General features: G+C 43.1%; 1 protein-coding gene across 5 annotated transcripts in view; it reads right to left on the bottom strand.

Annotated features, from left to right (window-relative positions):
* The window catches only part of patj (PATJ crumbs cell polarity complex component), a 128095-nt gene that overhangs the window by 108053 nt on the left and 6614 nt on the right, over positions 1 to 13428 (bottom strand). For all 5 annotated transcript variants that reach the window (XM_061738106.1, XM_061738109.1, XM_061738110.1 and 2 more), the window contains exons 3-6: positions 10355 to 10533; positions 5163 to 5372; positions 4934 to 5073; positions 2562 to 2742 (exon numbers count right to left, since the gene is read on the bottom strand). In XM_061738106.1, coding sequence (XP_061594090.1) covers positions 2562 to 2742; positions 4934 to 5073; positions 5163 to 5372; positions 10355 to 10533 — 710 coding nt within the window. The remainder of the gene's footprint in view (positions 1 to 2561; positions 2743 to 4933; positions 5074 to 5162; positions 5373 to 10354; positions 10534 to 13428) is intronic.

Below are 13428 nucleotides of genomic sequence, written 5' to 3'. Positions count from 1 at the left end.
ATTTTATCTCAGGACAGAAACATAAATCAGAGTATCATCTGCAAAAAAAACTAACGAAAAACAAAGAGGAAGCAGTGGCGTTACAGTTAAATAGCAGCGGCCCTTGAACGGAGCCGTGAGGTAAACCTCAATCTGTACGACTGTTAAACACAGATTCACAAGAACATGAGTAGCGTTGCAAGAGTGTTTTTTTTTCTTTAGTAACTAATCCTGTTGTCCAGTTCTTGAAAAATAACAATCATCTCTTATACTCTCCTGCAGAGCTAGTCATTAAACCCCCCCCAAACAAAATGAATGGTTGATCAGTGTGCCTGGGTGGAGACATCACAATGTTAGTCTGGAAATGGTTTTATAACCCTTTCCAGATTGATGTGCAGCAACAGTTGCTTCTCTAAGACCATAGCTGATGTCTTTCCCTAGTGTATTGCAGTAATCGGATCATTTTTTTCTTGTTTTTGCACAAAAACATACACGATCAAAAGAGAGGATCCCAACATAATCATACATGTTTTAATGAGTAATCAAAATATACAGCACAACCTCCGACTTTGCAATACACTGACAGACAGTGATGTCATCGTTTTATTCCCCACCCCCACCCCCAGGGGTAATGTCGACAAGTTCATTGATCGGGCCCCCTCTCGGACTTAAATACATATCATCAAGAGTGCAACTGCAAGTACAGCATTAATGTGATTTCCTATCGAATCTGGGGTCGTAAAAATCATCAGAGTCAAAGTCAGCAGACTTGCACGTCCTCATAAAGGGGAGGTCTCACTCTGATCCAAAAACATGGACCCAAACTGACCCTCAGTTACCTCAGAAGTCTTCTTATCAGACCTGGAATGGTGTGTGCAGTTCTTTTATTTTGGTACTTCGCTGGAACCTGCAGTAGACCATAAATTGGTCAAATTTTACTTGGGGGGACAATGTTCCTGATAATCAGACCGACGTATCTGTGGACGAGGCGATTTAAAGGAGGAAAGTGAGGATTTAATTCTGGTTTCTCAAGTATATTTTACATTTCAGATATTCAACTCTTGGAGCCGGGGCTGCTGGGCCACTGGTTGCCATGGTGACCACATTGTTTCAAAGGGTGGAGTAGGGGCGGTAAACATGCTGCATTTTTGTGTCCGGAAAACTTAAAAAGGTAAACTGGAAATTAGTTCTCAGACAAACCTTTCTTGTTCTTGAGCTGCGAGCAGCATGCGCTTCTGCTCAACACGCCGGTGTAGTTCCAATCAACATACTTCATATTATTTAAGATTTTCAAAGCAAATTTCAGATCTCCAGTATAATAGCAGTCAATGAGAGCCGGAGCTGGCGGTCCCTCGAGGGTGATTTAACCAAAAACTATCAAACATGTAACAATGATGGCCACATTGGGTGAAGGAAAACAAATAGTTTGATGTTTGAGTTGCATTTATGTAGAGAAGTTGCTGGAGTGAATATGTTGGAAAAACTTCTGGAAACTGATAAACCATATCAACACAGCGATGTGTGTTCAAACTACAGACCTATGGAGCTTCACAGACGCCTGGCTTTTCAAGTCGCTTTGTTTTGGTTATCTGTGTGATTTCTGTAAATACCCCGCAATGACGTTCTGCCAGAAGTCATATTTCCCAAAAAAACTGACGTTTTCATGTACTTCATGTTGGGTTTTTACTCAAAGCTGTGATGCATGACAATGGAAGAAGAAGAGCATCGGGAAAGAAGACAACAAAGAAGAGAAACGTACAGCAGTGAGACATCCTTTCTGCTTTACTCCAGGGTTCAAATAAGCCAATGAAGTAAGGAAGGAAAAAAGCTGCACTGATTTCTAAAACGAACATGAACCAAACACAAACTGACACCAGCCAAGCTGTAATGGGACCCAGAGTAGACCTGCTCCTACCAGGTGCTTTCAGACCACAAGAACCTTCTGGAAGTTCCTCAAACTACCTGAGGAAGTTTCTGTCCTTCTTCCAGCTACCAGTCTGGGTTAAGGAGGTTGACACCACCTCCACCTTTAAAACCGTTCTGTTTTGTAAACCTCTGGTTAGTGTTAGTAAACCTCTAGTTAGTGTTTAGTAAACCTCTAGTTGGTGTTAGTAAACATCTAGTTGGTGTTAGTAAACCTCTAGTTAGTCTTTAGTAAACCTCTAGTTAGTGTTTAGTAAACCTCTAGTTAGTGTTAGTAAACATCTAGTTGGTGTTAGTAAACCTCTAGTTGGTGTTAGTAAACCTCTAGTTGGTGTTAGTAAACCTCTAGTTAGTGTTAGTAAACCTCTAGTTGGTGTTAGTAAACCTCTAGTTAGTGTAAACTCTAGTGTGTTAGAGTCAGTAGTTGTAGCTGCAGCTGCAGGACCAGACTAGAGCAGCTGGTCTGAAACAGAGTATCCTAGATATGCTGCTATAGAGCTACTGTACGCTGCAGGGAGGATACAACATGATCCCCTGGGCGGGGCAGACCACCCCCCCACCCTTTGCTCGGGCTCATGTTCTGGGTCTCTGAAAAGCGCCAACATGCAGATTCAAAATCCTCGTGATGGAAACATTGTAATTGTTAAAAATGGAAATACCATGCTGATGGGCGTGGAGAACGGCGGCGCTGCGTCAAGGGGGCGGTCCCGGGCAACTACAAGCTCCACCCTCTCCCCGGGCTGCTGCAGGAGCTTCAGCGCCTCCTGGTGGCTGATGCCCGGCTCCAATGGACTGCCGTTGACCACCAGGATCTGGTCCCGCTCCTGGAGTCGCCCGTCCCTGCAGCACGACCAGACAACGTCAGAGCAGCTGACATTTTTGCTGAAGATACTGACCATACAGGCCTAAAGGGCCGGACCTTTCGCTGTCTCTGTCTCTCAAACACTAATGCATCAGACATTTTATTATAAAAGACATAAGATTTGACAAATACATAGAATCAAACTCTCAAGATATGCGCAAAATCCTAAACCTGTTAAGGTTTACCCTGTTATGGCGCCTCTGCTCTTAAACTTTTCTAAATATTGGCATCTGAAATCTGATCGGCATCTGCCAACCACCGCCGACAGCTCTGCCTACATCTAAAGGCCGCGTGGAGATTGTTTTATCAAGTTGGTTCATGAGCTCTTCGCATGTATGAGTTGTACTCCGTCTACGGATAAAATTTCACAAAATTTGCATCGGAAAGACTAAGACTAAATTATGTAATACAGTAGGTTCATGGCTGTGCATTTAAAAACCCTGAACTTACACCAGTTGACCAAATTCATCGCCTTCACTCAAAAAACTAAGGATCTTACCAAGAAATGTTCTTATTTCTAACCTAAAAATGCCATTACACCTGATAACACACATAACTTAAAAGGTTAGGTCTTTTTCCCATGTGTTTCAATTGAACTTTCATTTGTGTCAAGCACATTTTAAGTTCTAGTTAAGTTTTAAGTTAAAGTATAAGATTTTGAGTTTTGGCATTGTTCAAAATAGAATTATGAGAGCTGCTGTATTGGAGCACATTAGGCACCAGTGCTGCTTGATGTTTTATCCATCAATGACTACAGAGCTAAAACTGAAAACTACCCAGTTAGCTTTATTACGTTTTTATTTTTCTGACATTTTCTGCCTTTTCTTTTAGTTAAAACTGTACCGGGAACAGATGTTTAGAGGAACCTATGTATATACCGGGTTAGAGGGGGAACATATAGGAGAACGGACCAGAAGAATTTAGCATGGATTGAAAATAAAAGTTAAGCACTGAGCTACATGTGTCTCCCGCCTGAGCATGGCATGTTACAAAAACCAAACATCCACCGCCTCTTTCTTCTTTCTTTACGCGCGCGGCGTCAGCACGCTGTACCGCATTAAATGTAGTCCGGGCGAAATACCTGCTTTGAGCTGCAAAATTAAACAATTCCTCGAGGCAGAGAAAATTCCTCGATCATATTTTGTAATCGAATTACTCAAATTATTCGAGGAATCGTTTCAGCCCTAGAAAAATGTCTAGCAAAGCTTCACTGATTTTGGATTATAGTGCCATCTAGAGGCCTGCTTGTACACTGTAAGTGTAGTTGTTTGTATCTCTGGTTTGATGGCTGTAGGGCTGGGCGATATATCGAGATTTTAATATATATCGATATATTTTCAAACGCGATATGGTACGAGACAATATTGTTTATATCGATTTTTAATTATTTATTTTTTTATGATTTTGATATAGCTTATTTTGTGACAAATTGACTTGAATGTTTTATTTGAGATTTGCACAAATGTTTTGTTATTTGCACAACTGTGCAACCTCAGTGGAAAAGTCTGCCTGTTACTGTCTACATTGTATTAATTACAGTGTATTTTAATTTAATTGTTATGCAGGAAAGGGATATTTGTTTTATTTTATTCAAGAAGCATTTTTATTCTATATATGCAGGCAGTTTATTTTTGTTGCATTTGTTTTATACATTTTGATATTGTGCAGACCTCTGTTAATAAAGGTACCTGTGTGACATTTGGCACGAGGCTTTGTATTAAAACTGACTGTTTTTTTAAGGGTTTGCCTCAGAAAAAATGAAGCTAACAGAGATGCTATGCTATAATGCTTTGGGGGAAACCCCAATTATGGCACAGGAAAAATATCGATATATATCGAGTATCGCCATTCAGCTAGAAAATATCGAGATATGACTTTTGGTCCATATCGCCCAGCCCTAGATGGCTGTATGATGTACAGTTTTTGGAGCCATCAGAAAGGGGAAATAATAAAAATATCCCCATAAAAAGAAAGTTCCAGCAGTTTCTCTGCTCGGACCCCTATCACTACCCCTCCGCCACCGTGCTCAACAGCTGATACGACGTGTTTGTGTTCAAATGCTTGTGCTCTTGGTTTTGTAGCTGTCCTTTGCAGGTTTTTAGCTGTTACTCTGGTTGTCCTAACATCTTCAGCACCATCTGAGGAGGGAACAAAGGTGTGCAGGTGTACCTGTGAGCAACTCCTCCGGGCTGGATGTTTTTGACGAAGACGCCCTGGCTGCTGGTTCCCATGGGATTCAGACCGACCACGCTGAAGCCCAACCCACCAGAGAGGGGCCGGGTCAAGCTGACCCGCTCCATCTGGCGGCCCTGGCCATGACACGCATACAAACACAAATGCACTGAGTTCAAAGCTGCACCATCTGTTTTATCTGTGTGTAAATTGTAACTCGGCCCACCTTCGCTTCATGGCGAATCCACTTCTGTAGGACGTCGGGTGAGGGCGGAGTCTGATGAACTGGTGCTGACGAGTTATTGGTCCGGATGGAGGAGGATGTGGAGAGGGTGGTTGGGGTTGAGATGCCGGCGGGATCAACGGTGCTCATGATCAGCTGACCCTTTTTGGAGAAACTGAAGTCTCTGCAGGTGTCAGGAGGCATGCTGCTCAACTGAAGAGGAAGGTGGGTGGGGAGGGGTGGGGGGGTGTCAGGTAAGTAACATAATATCTATATACAATGTACAAGCTGGTATCTCAGGAACAGCCTGGTGGATTTGAAGGATTGTCATAATAAGTTCCCAGTCATTCTCAGTTCCCAGTCATAATACCAGTCATAATTAGTTCCCAGTCAGTCATAATACCAGTAGTAATCAGTAACAGTCGTAATTAATACCAGTCATAATAAGTTCCCAGTCATGATACCAGTCATCATAATCAATATCAGTCAATATCAGTTCCCAGTAATAATACCAGTCAGAATCAGTTCCCAGTCATAATTAGTTCCCAGTCATAATCGGCTCCCAGTCATAATTAATATCAGTCAAAATCAGTTCCCAGTCATATTACCAGTCATAATCAGTAACAGTCATAATCAGAGCTAATCATTATCAGTTTCCAGTAATAATACCAGTCTTAATCAGTTCCCAGTCATACCCACAGTCACAAACCAGTGACTTGGTGCGACTGCTTGTTGCTTCTTACAGTAACAGAGAGAAACATAATCAGCTTTCACAGAGACCTGGAATTCCATTAATATAATGTAGCTTCCCACTGAAATCGGATTTCTGATGGTGAAATGCCAAAGGTAAGACTTAATTCAGATTTGGACTGTACAAAGGAAAGCTTTTTGTCTCCAAGTGATCATACTTACACAATTTCAATCTGTGGAGTCTTAGCTTTAACCTGCTAACCGGTTAGTGTTTGTAGCAAGTAGCAACTTACCAGCATGTTATCTTCTTCAAACAAAAATGCTACAAAAGACTTATTTTGTTACGGCTGCGGTTCGGTATAGTCTTGTTGGAAGATGCACAGGCCTTACCCCCCCCCCCCCCCCCCCCGCCCCAATACCCCGGATGTCTTCTTTTTTTATGAACATATGAATGGGCTTTCTTGAACCTGTTGGTGAGTATCCTCAGACATTGGGGGGATTCTAACCGTACTGGTGGGTTTTCACAACAAACTTAATTATAAAATAACTTTATAAATATTATAAATAACTAATAAAAAAGGGTTCCATACCTCAGCAAACTTCTAAAGAGCACCATGTAAAGTATACTTGATGTTTTATACCTGCAGGAAGTGATCGATCCAACGTTGGTTTGTTTTAAGAGAGTTACAGATGTTGTGATATGTGATATATAAATTTGTATTAATGCGACGGTCGCAGTGCCATGATTCAACAGAGAAGCCTAATTATCAGAAGCTTTTATCCATGTCTGGTTGCTCTAGACATGTTTTCTGAACCTCTCGTGGTTTTCTCAACGCGCTGGTGGGATTTTGAGCAGATTGTAGATTAGGGATGGAAATTGATACCATTTTTACGATTCCAATTCCATTTTCGATTCTGCTTACCGATTCGGTTCTTTAACAATTCCCTTATCGCTTCCCATTTGGAAAAAAAGGACAACAATGAGGCAAATGGCGCTAATGTGATAGTGAGTGTTCACTAGTTAATTAGTTAATTGCAGTTTTATTAGCCAAGGACATGCTAACGTTGCAGATGCTGCTGGAAAACGCAACATTCCTTGATCATTATTGCTGCTGTGTGTGCAAATAATTTTGCATGTTGGTAGCATTTCCTCCCTTTGACGAAATATTCACTTAGTAAGTATTGCAAGTTACCCTGTTGTCGTCTTTTTTACTGAAATATAACCAGACTTTCGTATGTCTGTAATGCTTGGGCGCCATGTCTACTATACGTCTCTACGTCTGCTGGCTTACGCAACATGCCTGATGACGTCACTATGCTCACTGGAATCGAAAAGGGAATCGTTTGAAAAATATACAAACGATTCCAAGGAATTGAAACACTGGGAACCGGTTCTGAACAAGAACCAGTTCTCGATTCCATCCCTACTGTAGATTGTCTGAACACTTCGCTGAGTTTTGTGTGGATTTTCTGAATCGTTGAAGGCTTTTCACTAAAGATTGGTGGATTTTCTGACGTTCGTTTGGTAATCACAACCTGTTGCTGGGCTCTAAGAACATGTTGGGTTTTTTATGTTGGTGGGGGCAAATTTACACGGTGGATTTTCTGTTTGTATTGTTTGGTTTTTGCAATACTGCGGGTCTCCGGACATACTTGAGAGGTTTTTAATATGTTGTTGGGTCTTCTGGACATGTGGGAGCTTCTAAGCTTTGCAGGTTTATTGAAATGATCATTTTTTCGAGATGCTGGTGGGCTGTTGAGCGTATCGTGGGCTTTTTCTTGTAGTGAAAACTCTAATGAGCTCCTGGTGTGCATGAAAGGGTCAAATGTGTCGCTTTACAGCATTTGAAATGTTTCCTGTGTCCCGTTGTGGATAAATGTCCTGAATGAAGACGGTCCCCACGCGCTACAGGACTCACAGCTGCAGCCCTGGTGAAGAGGACGCCATAAATGCAAGGACGCGGTCCACTAAAGAAACGTGGAGGAAAAAAATGAAGGTGAGGGGCCGGGGGTAAGTGGGGAGGGAAAAAGAAAATCGATATATTGCTCCACGGGCTCTTTCTCTGCTCAGGTAATGTATTAATGACCTTTACTCTCACATTGTGGAAACTTATCAGTCTGCGGCTTATTCAGGCCGGGCTGACGTAGCAGGTTCCCGAGCCATTTCATCAATACGGCCTCGACAAGGCCGTTACTCAAACCGGGACACCAGATATTAAAGCTTGATAGATCCGCAGAGCAGCGGGGGAGGTGGGGGGGGGATAAATAAAGAGCGAGAGGAAGCGAAGCTCCCGCTTCATCCAGCAGCTCAGTGACGCCTTCATAGACTCACTCTGACCTTCGCAGCACTTAGAATATGAAGCCCGCCGTCCGTTACTGCCATTATCTTAATTTGGCAGCAGATTGTTTATTGTAAAGAGTCAACGTCAGCGCAAACGGAAGTGGAATACAGATGAAGAGACGCTCCTGATGTCAGGACGCGGAGCGGGACACCTGGGCGGGGCTTCACCTGTCCCACCTAACCCCTTCAGTCCTGCTGGCGGCTCACCTGGATCCAACATACATGTCAGCAGGTCCCTGGCCGGCGGGACACGCTGGCAGGCTTTTGGTAGAGATGCACCGATCGATCGGCAACCCATCAGTATCGGCTGATAATGGCCCTATTGGTTTTGATCGGCGATCTCAAAATAATAGTTCAAAGCACGCGGATCTGATGACGTTTACAACAACAAACCGTCCGCCAGCGCGTGCGCTCCCACATAGTTGTACAATGTCCGAATAGGACAATAAATCTGCAGCTTGCAAAGTGTGTGCAAAGAAAAATACTCCTGAGGAGGAATGTTACAAAATAATTTTAACACAACGAAGCTGATTAGACATTTGAAAGTTTCTCACACGAAGGAGTATATTATGTTGTCAAGGTTGGCTGCTGCTAAGGCAGAAAAACAACAGAAGCGTGCAGCAACGCCGCTAACTCAGCTGAACGTAACAGAGACCTAGAAACGACAGCAAGAAAAATAAAGAACTACATCGTAAGGTAATGAATTCATAAGCCTTGACCATCAGCCGTTTGTCGTTGTAGAAGACATCGGGTTTAAACGCGTCGTTAGCTGCTCGGATCCCGGTATGCGCTGCCAACTTTCACTGATGAATGTCCGCCGGAGTTTTACCAGACTATATACGGTCCAAGGCCTCACGCAGGACGACAGTCGTGTCGGTCGCTTCACGAGTGACATGTGGAGCTCTAGTGTGAAGAGTTTCACTCACAAGAGTTTTCTCACACGCGGCGGATGCTATCGCTAAAACTTTCACAAAAGGTTAATAATTCATAATTTATTTTAAGATTTAATTCCTTTTTCCACAGGAAAACTAAGGTTTATTGTTTACAACTTGTATCAACTTTTAGAGAGTGACATGTTGCTGTTGTCTGTGTTGGTGACATGTTGTACATAATTATTACCACAGGAAAGCTGAAGCTGGTAAACTACACTTACTCTTTGTTACTGAGTCTAAGTCGTCTCTAGAGGGTGAAATATTAGCCCCTTTCACACAGCCAGTTCGAGGCGGGAACGTTGCGCCTTTAAGCCGCCTCGCTGTTCTGTGTGAAAGTCACGGAGGCGGAATGGGGGGGCCAAGTGGCCCCACCAATAAGCCGGCAGCGGAGGTAGTCACAGAGCCGTCACAGAGACGAAACGGGGTCTGTGTGAATGACACAGCCGGCATGCCGCTGACATGACGGTCGGACTGACGCTGTCGTCACGCCTCTGATTGCGGAACGCCGGCATGCTGTGTGAATTTACAGACGGGAGCGGCGTTATGCCGGCGTTGTATGGTTCTGTGTGAACCAACAAAGGCGGCGTATTGGCAGGACTTCTTTACACCAATATTGCGGAATCTCTGTGTGAAAGGGGCTATTGCCTCAGCCTGAAATAAAACAGTCAATTCATGTTCCTTTCTCATCTCCTAATTGTTATACCTAATAATATAATGTCAGTGTCATGTACATGAGACAACAATATTGAAGAATTTATGGATTTCTTGCTGTGACCTGTGATCGACAATATCGGGATCGGAAGATACTGATTTTGGTGATTGGTTATCGGTGATCTGCCCTCAAAATCCTGATTGGTGCATCTCTAGTTTTAGACTGCTGGTCGGGAGCTTGAACCTGCTGGTTGGTTTTCTCTCCACAGCACTTTTCTCTGAACATGGTGATGAGCTTTCTGAACTTTTGGCTACAATTTCTACCTGTTTGGGTTTCCTGGGAATCCCAACAGGACAGTCATAATACCAGTTATAATTAGTTCCCAGTCATAATAATAGTCATTCCCAGTCATAATAATAGTGGTGATGAGCTTTCTGAACTTTTGGCTCCATTTTCCACCTTGGGTTTCCTGGGAATCCCAACAGGACAAGAACCCTGAACCCGCCTGTGAGGCGAGTCTCCTGAACCCATCAGCGGGTTCCAGACCCGGCTCGGGGCGCGGCCCTCGGCCGGGGCTCACCTGGTGTCGCAGCTGCCTGATGGAGTGCTGCAGGGTCAGGATGTGGTTGAACAGCGGGCTCTGCAGCGTCTCCTGCAGGTTCCCCAGGACGTCGCTCTGGCTCCACTCCTCACTCTGCACCAGTTTGGCCTGCAGACGCTCCAGAGCTCCCAGGACCTGCTGCCGCTCCGCGGAGGACGCTGAGGACACACAAACACACCGCAGCTCAGGCTCGTTCATCATCACATCCTCATTTCAACATATATCACCAGTTTCATCTGTATTGCAGAATACATTTGGTAAACACTGATATATACTCCTAAAGCTACGAGGCAACACATCAGCTGTCACCATAAAGGCGCCCAAATCAGTCCAGGTTGTCCAATTGCCATTAAGAAGGGAGTGCAAGACGTTTCATGTCATTGTCGTTCACATTTGTAAATACTGGCCACTTAAATTTGATCGGCAGTTAAGAAGCCATTTAGCAAAGTCGGCTGCTCCTTTAGCTACAGACTCACCGAAGCTGTGGAGAAATATGCCGAACGTCACATTTTTACTTCAGTTGGATGATGAGTAATGAATAATCCACGACGTTGTCGACAAAAATCAATGACAATATTAAATTCTTACAGAGCTCATGGAGAGAGATCTGGCTTCTCTACTGAGAATTCTGCTTTTAGTGGGCAAAAAAATGATAACAGTCAACTGGCTGAAACCAGAGTCCCCAAGCATGACACACTGGAGAGAGAGGAGAAGACATGTGTATGTGATGGAGAAAATTACAGCAAGATTGAGGCTAAAAACTAACCAGTTCAGTGACCGCTGGTCGCTAGTAACAGAAGCATTAACAAACCTATGAACACCCTCTGTTAACCTTTCTGTATTTCTTATTTTTCTCTCTCGTCTTTTTTTATTATTATTTATTTTATATTATTATTTATTTTATTTTCACTTCTTTTATTTCATTGTACATGATTGCACTTGTTCTGTTAGTATCTGTTAACATGGATAAAGAAAGTAAATGTGTTTTAATCTGTTTGTGCACACACACACACACACACACACACACACACACACACACACACACACACACACACACACACACACACACACACACACACACACACACACACACACACACACACACACACACACACACACACACACACACACACACACACACACACACACACACACACACACACATACATTAAGATAACTAACATCTGCTGCAAGATTAAAACATACATACTGTACGTCATGGATAAAGGTTTTTACCATATCATGATACTAACCACTAATATATCTGCAGACAGGGGAAGAAAACAAACATTAACAATACTAGTTGCAAACAAATGATTATTAGTTGCTTATGTCATCACACGCCCGGTTCCTGTGGTGGATCAGAACGTACGGCACAAACTCTTAAAAGGCATCATGGTGTTCATGTTTCTTTTAATAATCTCCGTCAATATGAGACCTGAATCATTTTTAAAAACCAAAAACTGTTAAATGCAAGTATTTTTTTCAGGTGGTTGATGCAACATATTTTCCGGCGTTTGTTGGAGGGCACGTTTCACTGGGTTTTTTCTTCTGAGAGGAAGGCTCAAATACCTCAGAAACTGCTCTTTAAAACTCACCAAGGCTGTCCACGATGTCTGGTACCAAGTACCAACCATCTAACTTCCAGGTTGATGCGGAGCTAAGGAAACCAACAGGTCCTCTACTGACCACTAATCTGGATCCATCAGTGGGTTTATCTCCACTGACATTCGTGTTAAAATGTCCAACTTTACAGCAGAAACAAACATATTTACAGTCTGGTACGGAAACAGTTTTTGTCTCCACCGTTTGATTTCTTATCCTTGACATCTCTGACGATCAGCAGCGTCATGTTAACCCGCAAGATACAGCAAACAACCAATCCAACATCTCCACCAGTGAGCCATTCTCTTTGAAAACGTCCCGTCCCCGGTGTGATGCGTCGGCTGGTCATCTCTTAGTCATCGGCTAAGTAACGAGCAGTTTAAACGCAGCTGTAACGTCTGATTCCGCTGAAGAGACGACACATGAAACAGGATTTTCTCCTGGAGACGTCGGCCGGCAGCTCTGCTGCTGCCTGAGCGCAGCGTCATCTGATGTCCCGTCTATCATACTGTAGGTTGCCAGAAAGCTCCCGCTTTCTACTTTCAGAAACGGTTCACATTGTTTGAAGTGTACCAAACGTTTATGGAGTTACGGTAATGCACATCTCAAGTTACAAAAGTATGACACGCCGGTGAATCTCATCTTTGATTGGACAGTCCGGCTGCTAAATTCCTGGGGGCGGCGTCAAGCCTCGAACACAGGTGCACGGCTCCATCGCTCTGCTTTCCTATAATTCTGCAATTCTGACGACAACAGAAGCAAGACAGACTGCAAGCTATGTTCTGCTAAGGTGTCAAGAGTAAAGGAGAATACGTTGTTTAATACCAGCAACTTGGTAAAACATCAAGACGCATCATAAAGCTGAGTATACGGAGTTTGCTAATGCTACTGCAAGACCACAACAGCCAACATTAGCTCAGGTTCTGCAAAAGCCACAGACAATAACAAGAGACAAGTTAAAATAACGGAGGCTCTAACCCGTTATACAGAGCTGGATGACCAGCCACTGTCAGCTGGAGAAGACGAAGGATTTCACCGTTTTCTCGACGCACTGGAGCCGCGATATGATGGTTCATTGATATGTTATATGTTTGATATTTTCTTAAATGTGAAGATAATGCCAGTGTGGAGACTTTTTATTTACACAGAAAGATTAGAAAGATTTTTGTTAAAATAGTTATTCTACTCATTTTATTTATTTTTATTGAATTTATCTGTTGCAAATAAGACCTGTCTTCCAATTCATTGCATTTTTCATTGCATTTTTAGCCTAGTTATTTTTGTGGTAGAAGTATCGTATCGGTACTCGGTATCGGCAAGTACACAAATTAAAATACTCGTACTCAGTGTGAAAAAAATGGTATCGGGGCATCCCTATCCTGAAGCAAAATGGATTATCATCTTGATAAGTTCTGTGCACACTGGATAAATGGTCTTGTGCTGATTCC

Source organism: Cololabis saira, chromosome 13 (genome assembly GCF_033807715.1).
Source record: "Cololabis saira isolate AMF1-May2022 chromosome 13, fColSai1.1, whole genome shotgun sequence".
In the NCBI taxonomy this organism is placed as follows: Eukaryota; Metazoa; Chordata; class Actinopteri; order Beloniformes; family Belonidae; genus Cololabis; species Cololabis saira.
Note: the sequence above shows the minus strand (reverse complement) of the source record. Positions and strands in the feature narration are given on the sequence as shown.